This window comes from Budorcas taxicolor, chromosome 5 (assembly GCF_023091745.1).
Source record: "Budorcas taxicolor isolate Tak-1 chromosome 5, Takin1.1, whole genome shotgun sequence".
NCBI classification, from domain to species: domain Eukaryota; kingdom Metazoa; phylum Chordata; class Mammalia; order Artiodactyla; family Bovidae; genus Budorcas; species Budorcas taxicolor.
The window spans coordinates 100,362,183-100,387,624 of record NC_068914.1 but is presented as its reverse complement, the minus strand read 5'-3'; the positions used below and the strand labels follow the sequence as shown (position 1 = coordinate 100,387,624).

General features: G+C 47.4%; 1 protein-coding gene across 1 annotated transcript; it reads left to right on the top strand.

The window, feature by feature from the left end:
- KIF5A (kinesin family member 5A) lies at nucleotides 1-25,442 on the top strand. Its single transcript, XM_052639776.1, has 28 exons — nucleotides 1-147; nucleotides 11,020-11,107; nucleotides 11,201-11,274; nucleotides 11,683-11,787; nucleotides 12,042-12,090; nucleotides 12,530-12,585; nucleotides 12,809-12,896; nucleotides 13,186-13,310; nucleotides 13,796-13,900; nucleotides 14,390-14,538; nucleotides 14,643-14,791; nucleotides 15,065-15,240; nucleotides 16,227-16,295; nucleotides 16,669-16,875; nucleotides 17,174-17,320; nucleotides 17,918-18,106; nucleotides 18,466-18,583; nucleotides 18,959-19,023; nucleotides 19,124-19,233; nucleotides 19,610-19,711; nucleotides 20,210-20,270; nucleotides 20,489-20,560; nucleotides 20,721-20,825; nucleotides 23,481-23,697; nucleotides 23,912-24,065; nucleotides 24,378-24,460; nucleotides 24,877-24,904; nucleotides 25,364-25,442. Exons 1-28 carry the CDS (start codon nucleotides 19-21, stop codon nucleotides 25,440-25,442), a joined length of 3,099 nt encoding a protein of 1,032 aa, XP_052495736.1. The 5' UTR covers nucleotides 1-18.

Sequence of the window (25,442 nt, the reverse complement as noted above, 5' to 3'; positions counted from 1 at the left end):
CCCACGCCGGCGACCACCATGGCCGAGACCAACAACGAATGTAGCATCAAGGTGCTCTGCCGATTTCGGCCCCTAAATCAGGCCGAGATTCTGCGCGGGGACAAGTTCATTCCCATTTTCCAAGGGGACGACAGCGTCGTTATTGGGGTGAGTGCCGCCCCTGGAGGGAATGTCGGAGAGGGGACAGGATCTTTTACGCCCGCCGAGCCTCAGCCCCCAGCCTGTCTCAGCTCCCTCTCCCCACCGCTCATCCTCCTCCATCCTTTTAGCCGCAGCCCCTCCTCTCCCTGCATCAGGATGGCTGGGTGTGGCCTGGCCAGGCCGGCGGCCGAGTCTCGGCAGAGTGGGAGGGGGGCTACTATCCCGCGATCCGGGGACCGGATTCCCCTTTGCTGCTTTCTGCAGCGTCCCCACCCCTAGAGCCAGTCTCGTGTTTTTCTGACGTTTTCCCTGTTCCCTAGGGAAGGCGCATCTTCCCTTTGTTATTGGCTCAGAATCTCTACCCCTCACTTCCCAGGAAGGGAGGGGGAAGACTAGTGGACTGGCTAGATGGGAGGTGGGTTGTCCAGGGTCTCTGCCGAGGTACAAGTGAGGGTGGACCCTGGGGTCAAGGCCTGCATCATCCCCTGAAGTAGTTACAGCCTGGACTTGGAGGGAGGGCACAGGTTTAGTGAAGGGTTTTCAGAGTAGGAAATACATTGGTGCCACACCCAGTTTGGGGAGGGGGATCTTCTAGGTCCTAAAGAAATGTCTGCCTTTCCCTCCCAGGTATGGTAGGAAGAGGATTTCAGACCCCTCAACTCACCCTAACAAAAATAACCAAACCCTGAGATCCTATCAAGCACTTGCTTATTCATCGTTTCTCTTGATGATCCAATTCAAAGTAGCAAGCCACCTCCTCTACCTAGTCTTGACAGCCCCTACCCCTGGAAGAGACTATTAAGAAGGAGAACTAGTATTTCCTGTGCTTTTTACTCTACATATATCATTTGATCTTCAAAACAACACTCTGAAGAAGGTATCAATATTTCCACTTTACAGATGAGGAAATTGAGGCCCAAAGAAGTCGAATGACTTTCTCAAGGTCACACTGTTAATTCATGGATCTGAACCTAAATCTGTCACTCCAAAGCTCACATCTTTCCTTCGGTATCACATTACCTCCACAGATTTCGGTTCTGGACTTTTAGCTGTGGTAGCCCCCAAGGGATTCCTAGGGAATTCCTCACCTCCCCTCCTTTCCTAGGCTGGTTGGGACTGTCAGGCTATGGGGTGAAAGGATTTGGGGTTGAGTCCAGTAAGGAGTAGGACTTGAGGGGTGCTGGGCCAGGACACTGTAGCCAGTTCAAGAAGGGAGGAGCCCATATAAGGGCCATTCTCAAGGTCAGGGGCACTTCTTATGTATCTTTGATCCATAGTGCTTGGCACAGGGCTTGCTTGTTGAAGGAATGAAGGAAAGAGGAGGGAGCCTGGGTCTTCGGAGTCAGTGAGAACGGGACTTTGAGTAAACATGCCTTAGGAAGAGACTTGCTGACGTGGTTTGTCCCCAAGGGCTCTAGTCTGTCACCAGTCTCTCTCACCTCCACTGTGGACTCAAATGGGTGCTCTCGCCCTGTGTATGTGCTTATGTATGTATGCTTGCCACATAGGGAGGGCCCCTGTCTCTCTTTGTCTCGGGAACCTTAGATCTTGCAGACTGATCAGTCTGGCCAGGCTGAAATAATGCCTGGATCAACCCTTGGGGCCTCCTTTCTGAATAGTCTGGACAGTGGGTGTTAGCCACGAGCGTTAGAGCTTGAGGGCCCCCTGAGACAGAAAGGCTGAGAAGTAGGACCAAGGTGGTTATGGAGGAACAAACCCACAAAAGGCTTCCACTTTTAAGCCTAACTTCCTTGCTCTAGGGTGTTTAGGTTTATCTGAACCAACTCCCTGAGGCTCTCTGGGGCACCCATCCTGGCATGGTGGACACAGGGCATGGGGCGATGTCGGGAGAAGGAGTTGTGTTGATTTGTCTCATTCCCAGCTAAATAGAGAGACCTCGTGGAGGTGGGAGGGAGGAGAGATAAAGAGAGGCCCAGGGCCCCCTGCCAATTCAGATTTTATCTTACTCCACAGCTGTTCCTTCTTTATCTGTTTTGCCTGATATTTGCAGGGCTGAACCTTTGTCTCGCTCTGTGTCTTGCCTTGCCCTAGCCCTTCCTGTCAGTGTCTTATGCCAAGATAAGTGCTTATGGGGGGCCATTTTGTCTCAGGCAGCATCCTTGGTGCTTGCCTTCCCAGGCTTTCTATTCATTCCTCGTTCAGGAGGATGAGGGTCATAAGTGAAGTGATTGTGAGGAGCGCCTTGAGGGTCCCAACCAAGGAAAGGAAATCCCCGACCCTCCTTCCTCTCTCTTCCTCTGGCTCCCTTTGGGGCCCGTTGTGGGAACTGTCTGAGGAGGTAATGGAGGAAGCTGCTTCAGGATGTCTGGGAAGGCTGAAGGTGGGAGAGGCTATTCTCTCTCTCCAGTCCCAGCCCCCTGCTCCTCCTGTGATGGCTCTCCTCTCTGCACTGCGGCTAGCTCTGGGCTACAGAGTCCCTAATGTTCATGGGTTTTTTCTGCCTGGCAGAATGTAGGAGAACAAGCTGGGAAGACAGCTCTGTGAGCCTCATCCCCCTCCCACCCCCTGACTTGTCCCTGGAATCTGGGGGATGGGGCTTAGCCCACGTTAATGGCCTGAGTCATAGTGGAAGGGTGTCTGGGTCACTGTCTGTGTGTGCTGTGTACCTTGTCTTGCTCTTTGGGTCACTGGGAATCCACTGTGACTTTTTAAGTGTACCCATTTATGTGTCTCTCTGCCTGTCTTGGTGGGCAGTGTGAGCTGTGCATCTATACCAGACACAGGAGAATGGCAGTAGGGAAACCCACAGCCTCTCTGCCTCCCGCCCCTGCTCCACTTCCTTTCCCTCTCCTCTTCCCTCCCTCCCTCATTCAAGTACCCACCATATTCTATCTCCCTTAGATTTCCTGATGGCTCGGTGGGTTCTTAAAGAGGCAATAAAGCAGGGCCACCAAGTACCTCATTTGGAAAAGCCAGGTTGGGGCCTGCAGGATTATTGGAGCAGAGTCAGTATTGTTTGAGGTGGCCCAGGATTCTTTTGATGTCTGAGGGAGAGGAGCAGTTCTCCCCTTAGCCTTGGGGGAGTCTCGTCAAGGAAAGCAGAGAGGGGAGGTGATGTTCACTGTGGCCAGTGTCTCTCTAGCATTGCCATGGCAACAATCCCCAGGGTTGTCACTATGGAAATCAGTCCTGATGCTCTCAAGTTCAGTCTCTACCAAGTGCTTCAGTGAAGGTTGAAAAGGTTGGTTATCTCTGGACCCCTGATCTTAGACCTTTCCATTAGCTTTAGTCAGCACCCTTTGTGGAAAACACCAGAAAGTGCTGGGAGACACAATTGGACAGGAGACGGGGAAGCTTGGAGCGGGTCAGAGAACAGAGAGTCCTGGGTTGTGGGACTCTGAAGAGAAGCCCTCTGGAGGGGCGGTTTATGCTGCTGTGGGGGGAGAGAGAGTGGGTCTCAGAGGCATTCCTCAAAGGTGGAAGGTCTCCCTGAGTGTTCCTAACTTACAAGTCTTCTAGTCCCTGACTAATTGAAGTCACGGATTAGTACATCCTTGGAGAGGATAGATGGAAGAACTGCATTCTTCTGAAAAAGGGGTTGAGGTTGCAAAAAGAGGATGATGAAGGGCTTTAGTTCTGTCCAGAAGTATTTGGAGAAACGCCCACATGGAGAGAGGAGGGGAAGGGAAGCCATGATAAAGCTCTGACGCAGTGTTGGCACGTCAGTTCTGGGATCACTTTGACAGTGTGGGTCTGGAATCAGATTGCTTGGGTTTGAAACCTTCTTCTACCACTACCCTACCTCTCTGAACTTCAGTTTTCACATCTATGCAATATGATAATAATAATAGTACCTACGTCCTAGGATTGCTGTGAGCGTGAAATGAGATAGTGTATAGTGACAGGCACATCATAAACTCCCAGCCAGAGTTAGATGTTATTTTTATTTTAGATGCGCTGTCTCCCCACCAGCTCACCTTTGGCACAACTGGGAAGTGGTTAACATTTTCCCCTCTTACAGATTGTTTCATCCAAAGATTCAGGTCCCTAGGATCTTCTTGCTCTCTTCTTCCATCAATATCTGTGTTTCTTCAACAGATAAATTAATGAAGAGCCTCCTGTGGGCCAGGGTCTGTGCTTAATGTTGGGGATTGAGAGGGGAACCTCTGTCTTCAGGAACCTCTTGGTTTACATGGTGGTCCAGGCTGTGGAGTGGCCTGGCCAGAGTCCTGGGAGAGGGCATCAGAAATGGCTTTTGTTAATTGTACATATGCTTCCCCAGATTCTGATAAGAAATCCCCCACAATGTACTATAGTCTGACTCAGAATAATTGTGTGTCATGAGAGATGTAAATAATGGTGACGTTTCCCAAGTGAGTAGTCTAGAAGCAAAAAAGTAGATAACTGCTGGTCTAGTTATTTTTTAAAAAGATCTGACAGAACAAATTCATCCTGTAATAAATAGAAAGTTAAAGGACGTTCATACTTTAACAGATATGAAAGTCTTAGGAAGAAGAAATGAACTAGGTTTGAAACTTAAGGACCCAACCAAGTGTAGGAAGATGGTAGCAGACCTTCCCAGAAACCCTAGAATTGTAAACATGTCTTTCTCTGCTCACGAGATTACTAAGTGCATCCACTTTTAGCTCTTGGATATTTTTTATCCTCGTGGTTCCAAGAATGCCACTCATCCTCTCTCTGATCTCTCCCTGCCTAGGCTCAGGAAAATGAGTTCCTCAGGCAGTAATTGCCTTCAGCACTTGGAGAGCGCCCTCCCTTTTAAAGCGCCCACAGCACCCTCTGTAGTGAAAGTGTTAGTCACTCCGTCGTGTCTGACTCTTTCTGATCCCATGGACTGTAGACCACCAAGCTCCTCTGTCCATGGAATTCTCCAGGCAAGAATACTGGAGTGGGTAGCCATTTACCTTCTTCAGGGGATCTTCCCAACCCAGGGACTGAACCCAGGTCTCTTGCATTGTGGGCAGATTCTTTACCATCTGAGCCACCAGGGCAGCCCCTGGAATCCTGCAGCTGGGAGTGTTAGAGCATTGATCCCCAGGTTCCCAGAAGGGAAGAAGGAAATAGTGAGGTTGGCTTGGGAGTTATATTTAATCCCCTTTGGCTGCATGCCTGGCTTCAGTAAGCACAGATAGACATCACTGATGGAGGAGAGGTGAAAGTCACTGGCTGAGATGGACATGTTTTGTTTGTTTCTGTTTCTTGGTGGCTGAATGGGAGAAATATTGAGTTAGATTACAATTCAAGAATCAAGGTTCAGTTAAAGAATAAAATAAAACAAAAATTTAAAAAATATATTACCACTGAGAAAGAAAAGCATTAAGGCCACTTTAAATCTGTTTATTGAAACACTATGATTTTATTCTATGTAATAAGAATTTTATTCTTTGATATAAAGTATAATGATAAACTATATAGATAAAAATGGTTTTAAAATGGTGAAAAATTTATAAAAGTCCTATGAATAATTCATAAACTCAGTCAACCTTAAAAAAAAGAAGGTAGATTTTTCTTTAATAGTAGTAAACATAATCTGGTTACAGCACTGTGCTGTCCTTAGTCGCTCAGTGGTGTCCAACTCTTTGCAACCCTGTGGACTGTAGCCTACCAGACTCCTCTGTTCATGGGGATTCTCCAGGCAAGAATACTGGAGTGGGTTGCCATGCCCTCCTTCAGGAGATTGTCCCAACCCAGGGATTGAACCCAGGTCTCCCGCACTGGGTTCTTTACCAACTGAGCCACTAGGGAAGCCCAAGAATACTGGAGTGGGTAGCGTATCCCTTCTCCAGGAATCTTCCCAACCCAGGGTTGTTGACAAAGTTGAAAACAAAGAAAAGCACAAAGAAGAAATTAAAACTCACTAAAAATCTGCCCCCCCAAATACTGTTAACAATTTGATGTATTTGTTTCCAGTAGTTTTTTTTCCTACAAATATACATATAATGATTTTAATAAAAGTATATCATAAGCTCTGTTGTTTTGTAACCTATTTTTCACCAACAAAATACCATGACTTTCACCATCATTAAATATTTTACATAATTTTATTTATTTAAAAAAATTTAAGTTAATTTTTGAATGTCTTACATGCACATGTAACAAAATTCAAATGATATAAAAAAGATACACAGTGAAAATTAAGTCTCCTTCCTACTCCTCTTTCCTAGCCACCCAGTTCCCCTTTCAGAAGGCAGCCGTAGAGCCAGTTTCCTGTAGAATCTTCTAGAAGAATGCCATGCATTTACAAGCAAATGCATATGTATTTAATACATCCATGTACTTTTTTTTATACAAATGATAGCATACTATGCATACTGTTCCGTACCTTGCTTTTTTTTTACTTAACGAGGAGTCTTAGAGATCCTTCTACATCAGCACATAAGTATCTATCTCACTCTTTTTAACTACTGTATGATTTGTTGTAGAGATATGCCATAATTTATTTAGCCAGGTTCTGATAGATATGGATATTTTGATTTGTTCTAATCCTTTGCTATTACAAACAATTGAATGACCATATGTATCAATACATTTAAGGGCCCAGGCAGTGCAGTGCATCATCAGACTATTCTTGGCCAGGCCACTGCGGCATGTGGGATCTTAGTTCCCTTACCTGGGATTGAACCCATTCCCCCTGCAGTAGAAGCATTGAGTCCTAACCTTTGGACCACCAGGGAATTCCCCTAGAGAAGGCATCTTAATTCACAGGGCTAACAATTAAGTCCCATCATCAAACTATTTTATTTTGGCCACTTTGATAGGCTAAAATGCTAATATAGTCTAATATTCATTTTTTCTTATTAACAATGAGTTTGTGCATAATTCACGTTTTAAGGGCCATTATCACATCATCTTGTGATGTTCTACTTTATGATAGCACTTAGGTGTAATTTACTACAGTGACTGCACAAATCTTATGCAAACAGCTGTATGAATTTTATAATGTATTTGGACACCTGTGTGACCACTACCCAGGTTGAGATCTAGAGCATTTTGATTGCCCTTTGAAAGCTCCCTTTTGCCCCCTTCCTGTGAGTATCACCCCAAGGCAACTGCTACTTTGAGTTCCATCACTACAAATAAGTGTTGTTTACTCTTGAACTTTATATAAAAAGAATAGTACAGTATGTGCTCTTTGAGTTCTTTCAACTCATTTTTGAGATTTATTGGTGTTCTCATGTCATCCTTTTAAATAGTAGCAAAGAATAAAACAATGTACATGCCATAGTATAATCAATGCCTTGCATTAACCAGTCCCCTAAATGTAACTTCTTTCTGTTGTTTTCAAATCCTCATTACTATAAGCAGTGCTGATAATAAACATTCTTGTAGCCAACTATTTGGTACAGATAGTTCTATAGTACAAATTCTTAGGAGTACAATATCTGGGTCTATGGATATGTACAATTCAAGGCTTTTGATCATACATTTCTGAATTGCCCCGTTAAAGTATGGATATACTGTCCTACCAGAAAAGAATGAAGGTGCTCCTTTCACGGAAATTATACCTTCTCGAACCCTCATCTATGCTGGGTATTACAATTAAGTTTTTGTTTTCCAGTTTGATAGGTGGAAAATGATGTTACTGTTTTTTCTTCAAAAATGTTAAACATCGTTATGTTTATTGAACATTTGTGTTTCTTCTGTTGTTAGTACCTAACTGTTGTCCATATTTTTCTGGTTTTTTTTTTTGTTAGTTTTTTTTTTGTTAATTTTTTTGTTGTTACTAGTTTATGAGAGTTCTTTATATAGTAAGAGTATTAATCTCTTTGTTTTTAAAATTTAAAATTTTCCTTTTTATTTTTTTATAATTTTCCTTTTTAAAAATTATATATTTTCATTTTAGAATACTTTCAAATCTAAATCAAAAAGAACAACAATAACAAAAAACTCCTAAAGTCCCACTGTCCAAGGATAACCACTGTTAACATGTTTCTCTATGCAAGGTATACATATATACATACCTTGTATACGTATATAATACCATACATTTTTACTGAAATGGAATAATCCTTCATATACTTTTGTGTGTGTGTGTTTTACACTGCACACTATTTTAAAAACCACCTTTTCCTTAAAATAATTTTGTGTGTACCTTATCATGTTATTACACATTTTTCTGTAACTCACCTATACTATTTTCTTTCTTTAATTTCAAAGCAATATGTCATTGTAAAATATTTACATGTCACAGAAAAAATGTCATAAGCATAAGTGTCTATCATTCTGCTTTCCAGTGGTAATCACCTTTAACAGATCTATATACAGTCTTCCATATCTTTTTCTAAGACTATTCTATCCCTGTGCTTTTTAAAAATATATAATCATGTTATACAAATTGTTTTTATTTTTTCGTGTATTTGATCTTGGGCATGTTTTCATGTATTTGATCTTGGACAATGTAAACCAAACTTGCTCATTGTAATAGGAGTAGATTATGGAGGTATAACCCATATCTTCTTGATGGGTGTTTGAATTGTTTCTTCTTTTTCTTTAATACAAACGGCTGCAGTGAACATCCATCTACACACATCATTAAGTGCTTAAAGCAAGTTGCGATATGAATTCTTAGCATTGAAATCTGTGGGACAAAGAAGGTACCATTTCACGCCAGTCAGAATGGCTGCGATCCAAAAGTCTACAAGCAATAAATGCTGGAGAGGGTGTGGAGAAAAGGGAAGCCTCTTACACTGTTGGTGGGAATGCAAACTAGTACAGCCACTATGGAGAACAGTGTGGAGATTCCTTAAAAAAACTGGAAATAGAACTGCCTTATGACCCAGCAATCCCACTGCTGGGCATACACACCAAGGAAACCATAATTCAAAGAGACATGTGTACCCTAGTGTTCATTGCAGCACTGTTTATAATAGCCAGGACATGGAAGCAACCTAGATGTCCATCAGCAGATGAATGGATAAGAAAGCTGTGGTACCTATACACAATGGAGTATTACTCAGCTATTAAAAAGAATACATTTGAATCAGTTCTAATGAGGTGGATAAAACTGGAGCCGATTATATAGAGTGAAGTAAGCCAGAAAGAAAAACACCAATATAGTATGCTAATGCATATATATGGAATTTAGAAAGATGGTAACGATAACCCTGTATGCGAGACAGCAAAAGAGACACAGATGTATAGAAAAGTCTTTTGGACTCTGTGGGAGAGGGAGAGGGTGGGATGATTTGGGAGAATGGCATTGAAACATGTATAATATCATATAAGAGACGAATCGCCAGTCTAGGTTTGATGCAGGGTGCACGATGCTTGGGGCTGGTGCACTGGGATGACCCGGAGAGATGGTGGGGGGGGGGAGGTGGGAGGAACACGTGTACACCCCTGGCGGATTCATGTTGATGTGTGGCAAAACCAATACAATATTGTAAAGTAAAAAAATAATAATAATAAAAAAGAAAGAAGTCTGTGGGACAGAGTATGGCCAGTATGGACATTTGAGTATTTAATAGAATTGTCCTCCAGAAGGCCCTATCAGTTTACAGTAGTGTACAGTTTACAGTCTCTCTTCATTGCAGAGAGCACTTGCACAACTTTTTCTCTTTGTGGCTTCTGTTTTTGGGACTTCAGAATCTCTCACCACAGAGAGACCAGATAAATATTCCTGGTTGACTTTTATCATAAATCAGATTTTGAAAATCTTTTAAATATTAAAGACAATACTTATTAGTATAAATATCCTTTTTGGAAAGAATTAAAAAGAAAAACAAAAAATACACTATGTTCTCACTCTCTTTGGCATTAAAAAATAAAAAACATAATACTTGCACCTGGTTTAAAAATGTAAACCTTCCAGGATAAAATGTAAAATGAAAGCCACCTCTCCCTCCCAGTTTCTCTCTCTAGTCATTGTTATTTTTTGTACAATTCCTTTTGGAAAAAAAGTTTATCTATGTCAGGGCAATATTGTAGATATGCCCAGACCCACATCTCCAGCCTTCTCCAATGCTTATGATTTGTCTTAGTTAAAATATGTCTCCCAAACTCTGGTGTCTGTAGACTTGGAGGTTAACCTATCAGTTGAATAAAGATGGACTCTGTAGCAAAATAATTTGACAACTATGTCATAGTTTCTTTATACCAAATAATGGGAAAATATGACTGAAAAGTTGTCACTTACCATGGAAAGCAAGCAGAGTCTCTTTGAATTGGACCAGAGATCTTCCCTTTAATATGATCAGATAGCAAATCTATTCTCTTTGGGTTCCTGGGTTGTAAATATTTTGTATCTTTAGCATTCTTATCAGCACACATGATATATAACATTACCTGAATTTGCTTCAGTTTCTCTTCACTTAAAGCTGTTTCCCTAAAGGAAGAACTGTATTTCTGATTTCATATGTTTTTTCACAAAGAGAGAGCGTGTGTTAATATTTCGGTAGCAGCTCAGTAGTTCAGCATTTGTCTCTTTCATTTATACAGTAGGCAGCACACTATACATCTGCCCCTAACTTTGTATCTTCCAGTCGTAATACATCTTTAATATCTTTTCATATCAGAACATATGGATCTATTGAGGAAGATTTTTTTTTTTTAACTTAGTGGTAGATTTTTAATGTCAGTATATTGTTCTTCACTCTCTACAACCTGTAGTCCTTTTGTCTTTTCTCATTTGATCCCAGGCAGGGGATCTGGGATGGTGAGTTTGTCACACCAAGGCTGGGATCCTCTCATGTAGTATCGCCATGTGATACTCCTCAGTGACATTCTAGCCCACGGGTCCAACTCCTGGGGTCAGTACTCAGCTTTGCTTCTCTTTGGTTTCCTTCATCCCCGTAATTGTCCATGAGTACAGAAGGTTGAGGAACAGGTGCCTTTTCAGGTGTTTCTTCTTCCCCACACCTCCCTACTGATGTCTGCCGTCTTTTATTTCCACTCCAGGGGAAGCCATATGTCTTTGACCGTGTATTTCCCCCAAACACGACTCAGGAGCAAGTATATCATGCCTGTGCCATGCAGATTGTCAAAGGTAATGAGTGTATTTTGAGAGTGTACTTTTTCAAGCTCCCATTCCCTACCCTACTTCTCTCTAGCAATGGTCTTTCTCTGCCATCTTTTCCAGATGTCCTAGCTGGCTACAATGGCACCATTTTTGCATATGGACAGACATCCTCAGGGAAGACACATACTATGGAGGTGAGGGTTCTAACTGTTATGGGAGAGAGGAGTTGGGAGTGTTAATGGGAGGCCAAGGAGTCTCAGTGGGGGAAGATCTAGGAATGAGGGCTGCCTGGTACAGCGTTATTGTGTAGCGCTGGAAGGGCAGTGTTATTGTGGAAGTTTAATGGACTCCCTTCAGCTTGCTGCTGTTCACCCTCCTTTCCACTACGCCAGTTTTCTTCTTTTACCGGGAAAAGCAGCAGCAATGACAGTTCAGAGGGCTGCTCAGTTCCCTCTTCCTTCCACTAAAGGTAGTGACCATCCCCTAAGTCAGGATGGTCTTCTTAGCAGCTATTACCTCTGTGTTCGTCTGCCTCCCTCTGAACTGTCTGATTCCTCCTGAGCCCCAGCCTCATTTGGAATACCCTTACCCTTACTCCCCAGGGAAAGCTGCATGACCCCCAGCTGATGGGAATCATTCCTCGAATTGCCCGAGACATCTTCAACCACATCTACTCCATGGATGAGAATCTTGAGTTTCATATCAAGGTGATCAGGGCATGACCACTGGGCATCCTCTTATAGGACTGGGAGGGGAGGATCTAGCATGAACCCACTGAGATCCTGGGCTCCCCAACTTATTCTCCCCCATGGTTACCTAAGTTCTTCTCTGCCAAAACAGTCTCTTCTGCCCTTTCCCTCCCACCACCACTATTTGAGTGGATCACATTAGCCTGTGATACCTGAATCAGATTTAAGATAGGCCCCCATCACCTTATACTTCTCCTTTCTTCCTAACCCAGGTTTCTTACTTTGAGATTTACCTGGACAAAATCCGTGACCTTCTGGATGGTGAGTGGTGTGTAATCCCAGTGGGTGGGTGGGGGGTGAGGAAGGCAAGGAAGAGAATGATCACAGTGTCCTTGGCCTCTTGGGCTTAGGTGCTGTTCGGTGAGAGGTGCAGCAGGCATACGAGGACACACACACTTGTACTCATGGCCCTTACCTTCACTCACCAAGAATTTCCAAAAACCGAAAGGGTCAGAAGATGAGCTTAGATGCCCAGGCCCACATACAAACAACCTCAGCCTAGCTGGAGCCCTGGGGCTGGAATCCAGCAGGAGGACGAACAGCCTTCAGAGTGAGCAGGGAGTTTAGGCTTCACAGGGGAGTCTTCTTCCCTTTTGAACACAGAAGAATCATCCATCTGAGCAGACTGCAGAGTAAAGGGGTTGGGTAGGTAGGGGGGTGGAAGTGCTGGCCTTGCTCACCCTGAATTGTCTCGATTCAGTGACCAAGACAAATCTGTCTGTGCATGAGGACAAGAACCGGGTGCCATTTGTCAAGGTGAGAGCGGGGCTGGAGCGAGCAGGTGGGGCCAGGGTATTGAGAGCGCGGGCACAGGAGGAGGGGAGATCACGGCCCAGGAGCCGGAGGGCAGACAGCCTGGACTGGGGAGGAGTCTGGGGCCTGGGCAGAGGCACTGCCTTGAGGGTCATTTGGTCACTGTGCAGGTAATTTAATCTGTAGACCAAAGTGTGTGGGGTCACTGTCCATTTGCCCCCTGCAGGGTTGTACTGAGCGCTTTGTGTCCAGTCCGGAGGAGATTTTAGATGTGATTGATGAAGGGAAATCAAATCGTCACGTGGCTGTCACCAGTGAGTGGGGGAGATCAGGGGCTTTTGAGTCTGGCGTCTGCCTCTCCTCTATGCCTATGGGGGCTGAGGGACTTGAAAGTGAGCAGGGGGAGGCTGTGTCCTCCTCTGGAGGAGAGATGCTTGTCTGTGAGAGCCTGCACCCTTGCTACCAGGGATACGTAGGGGCTGGGCTAGTCCCGGCAGACACCCCCCTCTCAGCGGGTGGGGGCGGTGGTCCGTGGAAGCTGAGGACTGAGGGCTTCATTCCACAGAGTCTGGTATAAGGACTGTCTCGTCCTGCCTCTTACAGACATGAATGAACACAGCTCTCGAAGCCATAGCATCTTCCTCATCAACATCAAGCAGGAAAATATGGAGACTGAGCAGAAGCTGAGTGGGAAGCTGTATCTAGTGGACCTGGCAGGAAGCGAGAAGGTGGGGGTTCCTGCCAGGGTGAAGGGGGCAGGGAAGGAAGCCTTGAGGGGGGGTGGCCTTTTTAAAAATCAAAATAACTCTCATTGAGCTAGAATTCACATACCGTGAAGCTCACCATCTTAAAGTATACAGTTCAGCATGTTTGCAAAGTTGTGCGTCATCACCCCTGATGCCAGAACCTTTTCATCACCTGTTAACAGTCATGCCCTGGTCTCCCGTCCCCATCCCCTTGTAACCTCTAACCTACTTTCTGACTCTGGATTTGACTTTCTGGACATTTCACATAAATGGAATATTGTATAATATTGTGTGTGTAGGGGAGAGAGTCTGTAGCCAGAACATTTAGGGGACAAGAGGAGGGCCTTCTCCATCTTCTTTCCTATCCTCCTCTCCTTGGACTAAGCCACCTTACGAGGAGAAGAGGAGGGGGGAGCCCACTCGCTCTGCAGCCACTCATGACACACTCACCCTTTGTGCCCTGGTAGGTCAGCAAGACTGGAGCTGAGGGAGCCGTGCTGGATGAGGCCAAGAATATCAACAAGTCCCTGTCGGCCCTGGGGAACGTGATCTCGGCGCTGGCTGAGGGCACGGTGAGTGCTCCTTAGGGGTCCTCACCCCATCTTCTGCCTTCTCCTAATGCCCTCGCCTCGTCATGCCCAATTCATGGGTTGCTCCACCCCTAGTAAGCACTACCATCCTTTCTTTCTTGCTTTTTTAAAATATTTTTTTAAATTATTTTATTTATTTGGCTGCACTGGGTCTTAGTGGCGGCATGTGGGATCTTTAGTTGTGGCATGTGGGATCTAGCTCTCCAACCAGGGATTGAACCCAGGCCCCCTACATTGAAAGCACAGAATCTTCACCACTGGATGACCACCAGGGAAGGCCCGTCCTTTCTTTCTTTTTTTTGGCTGTGCCATGCAGCTTGCAGGATCTCAGTTCCCCAACCAGAGATTGAACCCAGACCATGGCAGTGAAACCCTGGAATCCTAACCACTATGCCATCAGGAAACTCCCTTACCATCTTTTCTGATTCCCCTGCTGAATTTTTCTGATTCGAGGCCTCTCTTTTCCTCCAGAAAAGCTACGTTCCATATCGTGACAGTAAAATGACACGGATTCTCCAGGACTCCTTGGGAGGAAACTGCCGAACAACAATGTTCATCTGCTGCTCACCGTCCAGCTACAACGATGCGGAGACCAAGTCCACCCTGATGTTCGGGCAGCGGTCAGTGGCGGGTCCCCTACTCCCTGCCCCAGCCCCTGCTGTGCTCTCCGCTCAGGGTCTTATGAGCCTTAATGGAGGTCTCATCTCTTCATTCCCCTCTCCAGGGCAAAGACCATTAAGAACACTGCCTCCGTGAATCTGGAGTTGACTGCTGAGCAGTGGAAAAAGAAATATGAGAAGGAGAAGGAGAAGACAAAGGCTCAGAAGGAGACGATTGCGAAGCTGGAGGCAGAGCTGAGCCGGTGGCGCAATGGTTAGTGAGGGGTCCTGGGGGTGCAGGGAGCCAGAGAGCGCTCCTACGACCTCCAAGGAGGACTGTGCTTCTGGAGGGATGCGGTAGAGCAGTCATGAGGGAAAGCGAGAGGGGGCTGACTTCCTTTATTCCCCACCCCCAGAAAGGTGGACGGTCCACTGGGCAAGAGACATGGAAGCCAGGAGGGCTCTGCGATGGGCAGTGAGGGAGGAAGGGCCCGCGGGTGCAGCTGTTCCTGCCCCTATCCCTCACCTTGTTCTGCCACTTCGCCAGGAGAGAATGTGCCTGAGACAGAGCGCCTGGCCGGGGAGGATGCTGCCCTGGGAGCCGAGCTCTGCGAGGAGACACCTGTGAACGACAACTCATCCATTGTAGTGCGCATTGCGCCCGAGGAGCGGCAGAAGTATGAGGAGGAGATCCGCCGCCTCTACAAGCAGCTTGATGACAAGGTGAGGACATCGGGCAGGGCACAGGGGTGAGCCTGGTGGGATGGTAAGTGAGGGCTCAAAAGAGTAGCTTATCCTGACTTTTTTTCTGATTTTAAAAGAGATGAATGTTTGTTATTGAAATGTGAAAGATAAATAAAAACATATTGAAGAAAATTTCAATCGTTCCTCCTCCCACCATTCAGAAATAAAGCCACACAACTGAGATTATACTGTATGTGTAACCTCACGTCTGATTTTTTCATTCTGCATTATATAATGAGCAGTTTCGTACTTTGTTAACAGTTCTTCACTGAAGTATTTTTAAATGGCTGCCTTACAGTCCATTTATCAGAATGCATTTAACCATTTATTTATTTACAGGCCTTCTAGGGTTTCGTGTTTTGTTAGTTGGTTATTTTTGCTATATAAATAACTTTGAAGTGACTATCTTTGTCTCTTGTCCATATAAGACTTTGCTTCAATTAGAATGGAGTGCTGGAGTGGGATTTCTCAGTTAAAGGATGTGAACATTTGAATGCTTTTTCTGTACACTGTCAAGGTTATACTAACTTCCAGAAAGAAAGGAATTAAAAAGTGAGGGCAGGAATCAAGGAGAGAAGCTGAGGAAAAGACTTCTTTCTTTTTAGGATATAGAGTTCCTTTCTTTCTTTTTAAAATATTTATTTATTTGGCTGTGCTGGGTCTTAATTGCAGCAGTCAGGATCTCTGATCTTCATTGCGGTATGAGGGCTCTTGAGTTGCAGCATGGGAACTCTTAGTTGTTGCATGTAGGATCTAGTTCCCTGACCAGGGATCGAACTCAGGCCCCCTGCACTGGGAGCACAGAGTCATAGCCACTGGACTACCAGGGAAGGCCTAGGATGTTTTGAACTCAAAGCCTAAACTATCTGAATTTTTATCAAGATCCATATCTGCCCCAAGCTCCCAAGTCTAAACTGGAATGAGAAGCTTCCCTTCATTCCATCTTATCCCCTTGCCTCCGATAGGATGATGAGATCAACCAGCAGAGCCAACTCATAGAGAAGCTCAAGCAGCAGATGCTGGACCAGGAAGAGGTAATGGGAAGGAGGGCAAGACAGAGGAGAGGGCTGTGTATCCATCCCTGAAAGGCAGGAAAAAGACCTTTTCTGGAAAGATGGAAGAAGGGGCATTCTGCTTAGGGGTTAGTCACCTCCCCAAGACAATAGAAATCTGGGGGCTTAATTGGGCTTTTGCTTAAAGCACAGAAGCTGGAGTCTGGGTGCTCCTTCATTGTGGTACCCTATTTCTATGAAGCTGAAAGCCCCATTCCTCTTGACTCTTGCTTGGACCCTTGCCTCTCTCCTAGAGCTATACCTGGGTGAGGGGGCTCAGCTTCCCCAGGCCAAGAAGCCGGCGAGCTGGTCACTGGCAGAAGACTCCTGCCCATGACCCACCCCTCCCTTGCAGCTGCTGGTGTCCACTCGAGGAGACAATGAGAAGGTCCAGCGGGAGCTGAGCCACCTACAGTCAGAGAATGATGCTGCAAAGGATGAGGTGAAGGAAGTGCTACAGGCTCTGGAGGAGCTGGCCATGAACTATGACCAGAAGTCCCAGGAGGTCGAGGAGAAGAGCCAGCAGAACCAGCTTCTGGTGGATGAGCTGTCTCAGAAGGTGGTGAGTGGCCAGCCAGGAGCACCCTGACCTCAGAACACCTTCTGCGTCCAGAGGGAACTCTGCTTCCTAAGAGGGTGGTATCGTGTTTGTACCTTTGTGCTGTCCTTCAGTTCGTGGTGGGCCCCTCTCCCACTCCATCACGTTACCCTCCTGAGCATTCTCTCTTCCAGACCCTTCTGCAGGGCTTGTGTTCTCTTCGTAGCAACCATCAGGGTCATGCATGAAGGGAGAGGCCTCTGGCTGGTGGGGGAGGGAAGCAGGAAGATGGTGCTGGCATGACCTGAAGGACTGTCCCCAGGCCACCATGCTGTCCCTGGAGTCTGAGTTGCAGCGGCTGCAGGAGGTCAGTGGACACCAACGAAAACGGATTGCTGAGGTGCTGAACGGGCTGATGAAGGATCTGAGTGAGTTCAGTGTCATCGTGGGCAACGGGGAGATTAAGCTGGTGAGTGGAGAAAGACGTGGCGGCCTTGTTCAGATCTTTCTTGTTCTGGGCACTGGTGGGAGGTGTAGGTGAGACACTCATGTCCTCAGAGATACTGAGAGGAGGGGGACAAGATCCAGGAAGCACACCTGCAAACTAGACACAGGAAAACACGCAGAGGTTTGCATAGACTCAACTGAAATACACATTTTAGATCTACATACCTGGTGAAATTTACATTGCTGGATAAGGAAGCAGTGGAGATGTGCTTTTAGCAGGATTTGGAGATGGGGGCACAAAATTAGGAATGATATAGAGAGATCTGTGGCAGTGACGATGCCCCATCTGTGTGATCAAGTGGATCAGTCTGACTACAGAATATCCTGTTTATAGAAGGGAAGAGGGTGGCTGTCAGAACAGATCGTTGGATGCAGAGAGGGGGATTCAGTGTGAAAACCCAGGTGGTACAGAGCTGCTAAAAGTTGTTTGGAACATACCTGTCCCACTGGAGTCCCTGTGCCTGTGGGTGTGTGTGGGGCTAGGCCGAGTGGAAGGAAATGGATAAGGGGCTTCCCAGGAGCAAAGAGGCACCTCCTCCCTCCCATGTTCACCCCACAGCCAGTGGAGATCAGCGGGGCCATTGAGGAGGAGTTCACGGTGGCCCGACTCTACATCAGCAAAATCAAATCTGAAGTCAAGTCTGTGGTCAAGCGGTGCCGGCAGCTGGAGAACCTTCAGGTCGAATGTCACCGCAAGATGGAAGTGACTGGGCGGGAGCTCTCATCCTGCCAACTCCTCATCTCCCAGGTGAGTGCCAGAGGTAGAGAGCCTCTGGGTGCCATGGGAGAGGCAACTCTGTGGTTGTGGGATGACTGCTAGCACCCATGTTTCTGTCAAGGGCCTAGGGTCAACTGAAGTCAAGGACAGAAGAGCTAGGGGAAGCAGGAGAGGGTCCAGGCTAGAGAATTGAAGGTGCAGGGGGATACTGCCCTCTGAACCAAGAGAGTCTAAAGCAAGGGTCTCCAGAGGAATGGCCCTCAATCCTGCATCCTGGTGGATGGTGTAGCAAGGAGGGGGGAGAGCTGGAGCTTGTGGAGGTCTGTGCTGCCTGGAGTTGGGCCCTTGACTCTATCCATCTTCTTCGTCACCAACCCTCACCCCATCAGCATGAGGCCAAGATCCGCTCCCTGACGGAATACATGCAGAGCGTGGAACTCAAGAAGCGGCACCTGGAAGAGTCCTATGACTCCCTGAGTGACGAGCTGGCCAAGCTCCAGGCCCAAGGTGAGGCCTGCTTAAACCTCCAACCCACCCGTCCTGGGACCTGAGATCAGAGAGGGTGTTGGGAGGCAAAGCGACAAACATCACAGGAAGCTGCCCGTCAGCACACTCACCAAAGCATTAGACTGAAATCCTGGAGTCCAGCTCACATGCTGCTTAGCATGCTTTGGCATGTAGCTCATTTTACGTGAACCATAAACCCTCCATCATCCTCTGTCCCTGCTATATGAAATTGGACAATCCTCACCCAGAAGAACATCCCTGTGGGCCCATTCTAAGGGTAAATGTGCCCTGCCCTGCCCGGCGCTCTGGTCACAATGTGACGTTGTGTCTGGAGGTGGTAGGTGTGATATAAACCGCTTCCTCCCTCTCCCTCAGAAACTGTGCATGAGGTGGCCCTGAAGGACAAGGAACCAGACACCCAGGACACAGAAGATGTGAAGGCAAGTGGGGAAAGTATTGGGGAGACTGGGGCCTGGCAGGGCCCTCACCAAGCTGGTGGCTGGCAGTCTGGCATTGAGCATGGGTGGGGTTGTGTTGCAGAAGGCCCTGGAGGTGCAGATGGAGAGCCACCGGGAGGCCCATCACCGGCAGCTGGCCCGGCTCCGGGACGAGATCAATGAGAAGCAGAAGACGATCGATGAGCTCAAAGAGTAAGAGTTCCCCAGGGTGGCTCCAGTCTCCACCTGGTCCCCTCGCCTTGCCGGGTCCACGCACATACTCCCTCTTGCACCAGGATCCAGTTCTCTAACGCCTGTGGGTCATCATGACTCTGCAGTCCAGCTCCAGGAGGTACAAGGAGTGAGGACTAGTCCCTGTGCCCCAGGCTTCTCTGATTTGATAGCTCAGGGCCCCTTATTCTGCCACGGAAGCAGCGGCCTGAGTCCGCCGCTAATATACCCCGAGGTAGATGCGTCAACCCTGCAAGGACTTATGCGTACAAGAAGGAAAGTGTTGGAGGGGTCAGTCTCCCCTTTGTCCCTCGCTGACATCTCCTTGTTCTCCCCAATACTTCCTTGCTCTCCGCAGCCTGAATCAGAAACTCCAGTTAGAGCTGGAGAAGCTCCAGGCTGACTATGAGAAGCTAAAGAATGAAGAACACGAGAAAAGCACCAAACTCCAGGAGCTGACGTGAGTGACGGGTCTGCCTGCAGACCTGAGACTACATGGGCTCAGACGGCTACTCACACATGCCACAGGGATAGGACGTGATCTAGATGGGGATACGGTGACCACAGGAAGCCAGGTCCTCAAAAGAACAACTTGATGGCGAGGGGGAAAATAAAGGAGACTTCTGTTCAGTATTAGCTGACATGGAAAGATGTGGGTGATGTTCCATGAAGTGTAAAAAGCAGGTTATCAACAGTAGGAATGGTATAACCTCGTAACATTTATGTGAGAGCCACATGCATGGAAGAGTCTGGAAAGATGGACACCAGAATGTTCACTGTGGTTTGATCTGCAAGTGGTAGAATCATGGGCTTTTTATGGAACTCATCTTACTTTTCTCATTTATGCACTGTGAACATGAATAACTAGTTTAGTAAGTAATAATAAAATATAGATCAAGGAATGGAGGAGGGACAGAGGAGCAGGGTGGCCCTGAGTGCTTTTTATGTCTTCCTCCAGATTTCTGTACGAGCGACATGAGCAGTCCAAGCAGGACCTTAAGGGCCTGGAGGAGACAGTTGTGAGTGACTTCCCTTCTGTGCCAAGCCAACAGGGGGGTGGCTTGTGTCCAACCCTCCCCGTGATTTCTTCTGTACCCTGTTTCTCCCACCTTTCTGTGGGATGATCAGGACACACCTTTTTGTAAAAAGAGTGACTCACTTGTCTGGAGAGACTAAAGGGGAGGGGGAATGGTGACCTCGTATTTGGTGGCCTCAAATTTTTCATCATTCTTTGCAGGCCCGGGAACTCCAGACCCTCCACAACCTTCGCAAACTGTTCGTTCAAGACGTCACGACTCGAGTCAAGAAAGTGAGTGCTGCCTCGGGGTCTTCCCAGCCCCCATATCCCCGTCCTGTCCTCAGGTTTCTCCAGCCCCTGCGGCCTTCAGTGGGGCTTCCGGGCCCGGTCTGAGTGGGGCCTGACTGGCCTCAGGATGGCCGTATCTTTCCCCCGCCTTGTCTCTCCTCAGAGTGCAGAAATGGAGCCCGAGGACAGTGGGGGGATTCACTCCCAAAAGCAGAAGATTTCCTTTCTTGAGAACAACCTGGAACAGCTTACAAAGGTTCACAAACAGGTAAGAGCGAGGGCAAGGGTTGAAGAGAACTCTTGAGGCCTGGGATCCCTAAATCCTCACAGGCCCTTGGATTTAGAAAAATCTTATTGCATGTCTTCCTTCCCTTTCCCTCTTCCCTTTCCTACTGACCCCTTCTTTATGCTGTATTTGGTTCCACGTTTACCCTGTTCTTGGTTCTATGCCTGTTTTCCCTTTCCCAAAGCTCCCAACCTGCCTCTGCTCAAGTGGAATTCCTAGGCCTATGTTGTTGGAGGGTGAGGTGGAAACCAATAGCAGTTTCAGAGGCGTGGGCCTGGGACTGCGTGAGGGACCCTGGGCAGATCGTGGCCAGAGTGGAGAGCACTGAGCCAGAGGCAGCCAGGGGAGCTGGGCTTTCTCTCGTGGCAAGGACTCCATCTGCCTAGGCCTGGGGCAGGCACGCAGAGAAATGACACGATGTTGTCCCAGATGGCCCAGGCAGCCCCTGGTCAGTGAAAACTCCTGTGTATTAAGTTGCTGCCTCTCTGTCCCCCTCCTTGCTGCTGCGGTTCCTTAGGTGGAAGACTGGGTTTCAAAGGTATGGGGTGGGGAGGCGGCGGGGCAGTCCAAAGGAGTCAGGACAGGAAATGTTTGGTGCCCACAGAGCAGGTAACCCTCCCTAGTGCCATACAGCTGAGCCTTGAAGACCGGTGCAACACTGTCAGCTGGCTCTTTAAACAATTCTGAGAATAAACGCTAACCTATTCTTCATTCCTGTCCTTTCAAATCCACCTTAAAATGCTTTTTATGCTCATATTCTCATTAAACTAGAGCTTCAGCTTTTCTTCTTCCCAGTGCCATACCCAGCATATACAGTCAATACCCAGGACACCTTCTTATTTTTTTAATAATGAAAAAAAAAAATCCTAGAGTTGTGGCCCAATGATGGTACACAGGGTTTATTTTATTTGGACCTGCAGAAGGCCTTACTACCATCTTTTCCCCTGTGCTTATCATCCAACAGTGTGACAACATTATAGAAAAGTTAAAAGATGGAAACAACATTTGTAATCAGTTTTGCCATTCTTTTTGTGTTCATTTTCCTTCTCTCTCCAAATGCATATTACATTGCATCCCTCCCCACCCCACCCCCCCCCCCCGCAACTTTTTATTGTGGTAAAATAAACATAACATAAAATTTACCACCTTTAATCATTCGCAGTGTACCATTCAGTGGTATTAAATCCATTCATAATGTTGTGCAACCATCCCTACTACCATACCGCTCCTTAAGTCTTTTCATCTTGTAGAACTGAAACTCCATCCCTATTAAATAATAACCTCATTCCCCACTCTCTCTAACCCCTGGCAACCCCCATTTTACTTTCTGCCTCTTTAATTCTGACTGCTTTAAGAATCTCAGTAGAATCTAAGTGGAATAATCTGGAATTTGTCCTTCTGCACCTGGTTCATTTGACTTAGCATAATGTCCTCCAAGTTCATCTGCACTGTGGCACATTTCAGGACATCACAGGCTGTTTTCTTCTTCCCTCTCCACCCCCCACCCCCACGCCTCTGTTCTAAGTCTCAAAGACCAGGAACTACTCACCTGTAGGCTAGGACTCCTCCTAATTTCATCCCTCAGGGGACACAAGACTAGAAAGGAAAACACTAGAGATGGAGAAACCTCTCAGTTAAACAGGACCTTAAATAGCCAGGGCTGCAGCCTGTGACAAATTGAACTGAGTTATTGTCACAGCAAAAACATTGTTTATGATCTGTAAGTTGTCCAAAATGAAAGGGACAATTCTCCCAGCGTCCCCTGCTACATCAATGTACCTAGTATCTTCCAAGGCCGGCTCCTTATGCAATCTGCAGACCCCCAGTCATTGTGTGAGACATTGTAAAAAGATCAGGTAGTCTCTTCCTGGCTGTAAGGTGGTTGCTTAATTATAACGGGGAGAGGGCCGGCCCAGGAAATCCTTGAACATGAAGGTAATGAGCACAAATGTTTGCGAGACCTCAAACATTTTCTTTCCTTCCTATGGGGCGGCCGTGTGGATGTGTGGATGTGTGGGGGGGGCGCCTGCATTCCAGCTTCTGCTCCTGCTCTGCACTGCACTGAACCTGTGCTCAGCCCCATATCCACCCTCCAAACTGCTACTGTGCTCTTGCTGCCTTGCCCTGTGCATGCCCACATAGCCATCTCTGGGTAAGGGGGGTGCCTTGTCCCCATGGTTGCCCTGGGGCTGTTGGTCTGGCACCAGCTGTGAGATACTGGGGATTTGGTGGTGTTTTGGGCCAGGAAGAGATAAGAACAGGGCACTGTCACAAGAGTTCTAGGCTAAAACCTAAAGATTAATCTGTAGCATGCATCATTCCTTGGTTGAATTTTTTTAAAAAAAGTAACTTAAAAAATAAAAGAAAGAGTTCTGGGCTACAGAGGAGTTGACATGTTTTGCTGTTCAGAAAACGATGTAACTTTTTAATGCCTGGCCCCTGTTTGCTGAAGGAAGAAGGAAAGCACTTTCCAGCGCAGCAGTTAGGTAAAGGGATGAGGCCTTTGGAGGAGACACCACGGCGTCCACCTCCCTGACGGCACTTTTCTGTATTCTCTCTCCTGCCCGCACCCCCAACTCCGGCACCTCATCCTTGGCTGCTTTTCTCCGGGCCTCTGACCTGGGGCTAACCTCACAGCTGGTACGTGACAATGCAGATCTGCGTTGTGAGCTTCCTAAACTGGAAAAACGACTTAGGGCTACGGCTGAGAGAGTTAAGGCCCTGGAGGGTGCACTGAAGGAGGCCAAGGAGGGCGCCATGAAGGACAAGCGCCGGTACCAGCAGGAAGTGGACCGCATCAAGGAGGCTGTGCGGTACAAGAGCTCTGGCAAGCGGGGCCATTCTGCCCAGATTGGTGAGTGGGCAGTGGGATCACACTCCGGGGGATCCTAGCAAATTCCTTGATGTTAAGCAACCCCACCCCAGCCTCACCCCACCACTCCCGCCCCAAAAAGTAGAAAGAGAATTACTATCTTATAAGCAACTCAGTTCAACTATAGCTCAGGGACCCAGAGTGACTGCAGAGGATAAGTGGTCTCTTCACGGTCATCTTCCTTCCTTTGCTGCAGCCAAACCCGTCCGGCCTGGCCACTACCCGGCATCTTCACCCACCAACCCCTACGGCACCCGGAGCCCCGAGTGCATCAGTTACACCAACAGCCTCTTCCAGAACTACCAGAACTTGTACCTGCAGGCCGCACCTAGTTCCACCTCAGATATGTAGTGAGTGACTGTAGGCATAGGCGGAGCCCCAACCCAAGGCTCTCTGCACCTTATAAGACATAAGATTGGGTTAATTATTGGGTGGGATTCAATTCTTTTCCTAAGTAGCTTCATTTCTAACCCTTTCTCAACTTCAGACCTTTGATTAGAAGGTGGGCATCTGCCCTCCTAATCTTCAGCCATGTTTGTCGTCTTCTGGTCTTGGGGGCAGGGTGGGAGGCTCCATCCCTGAGGGTGAGTGTGGATCAGTGGTCCTTGGAATAGTAGAAGGTGGGTATTAGATGTTGCATCTCTCTCCTCTTCTCCATCCAGCTTCGCTAACTCCTGTACCAGCAGTGGGGCCCCGTCTTCGGGCGGGCCCTTGACTTCCTACCAGAAGGCCAACATGGACAATGGTGAGTGAACAAGATGGGTAACCAGCCTTTGGGATCCCCAGGGCAAACTGGAAAGTATCAGAAGAATAAGTGACCCTGTGCCTACAGCTCAAACAGTGTGCCTCCCTTCAGGGTCTTGGGCTCTTAGAAGTGGGGTCACATGCCTGTCCCCACCATTCCCTTCCCTCCCTCGCCCCTTCCCTTCCATTCTCCTCTCCTCTGTGAGGGCTCAGGGAGACTTTTTGTCAAACCAAATAATGACGCAGCTCAGAGTGGGTGAAGACAGAGTGCCACAGACCAAGGTGGCAGCTATGTTCCCAAGACTCTGACCTTTCTCTTCAAGGAGTTAGGATGAGAGAGGGTTTGAGGAGATTGTTGGTAACACATCTCTTTTTTCCCTTCTTCCAATCCTGTGTTCTCCATGGGGATCTCTACAGGAAATGCCACAGATATCAATGACAATAGGTACGCCAGTCCCCACTGTTCTTGGGCTCTCTGGGTGAGAACAGAAGAAATGGTTACCTTTCCCTTGTGCCCAATTTAGGGGTTCCCCAGAGCCTTTGGGGAGAGGAGGAGGAAATGAGAGCCACTCTCGCCATCACCGTGTTGTCCAGGAGATCCAGTCATTCCCCTGCCTCTCTGTAGAGCACTGTCCCCTCCTCCAGTCCGCCCTATGGCTCCTCACCACTTCAGCTGTGGGGGCGGGGGGAAAACCGCCATGGACGTCTGATGACCTGGGTTTCTCTCCTATGTTGGGGAACTTTGTGACCTTGGGCAGATCAGCTCCATCTCTCTGGCCTTGATTTGCCCAGTGTTGCTGTCCTTGGTTATCTCACAGGCATGCTGAGAGAGCAGAGTGACAGGAATGCTGTCATTTATATGGGAGCTGACAACGCTGTGATTGTGTTGGGTCTCTTCTTCCAGGAGTGACCTGCCTTGCGGCTACGAGGCTGAGGACCAGGCCAAGCTGTTCCCTCTCCACCAAGAGACGGCAGCCAGCTAA

What these genes read in the sequence shown, in the direction of transcription:
- KIF5A (XM_052639776.1), top strand. Translation starts at nt 19, where the DNA reads ATGGCCGAGACCAACAACGAATGTAGCATCAAGGTGCTCTGCCGATTT. An exon ending in ACCGGGTGCCATTTGTCAAG is followed by an intron (nt 12,586 to 12,808) that starts GTGAGAGCGGGG and finishes TGCCCCCTGCAG; the next exon opens with GGTTGTACTGAGCGCTTTGT. An exon ending in GGGCCATTCTGCCCAGATTG is followed by an intron (nt 23,698 to 23,911) that starts GTGAGTGGGCAG and finishes CCTTTGCTGCAG; the next exon opens with CCAAACCCGTCCGGCCTGGC.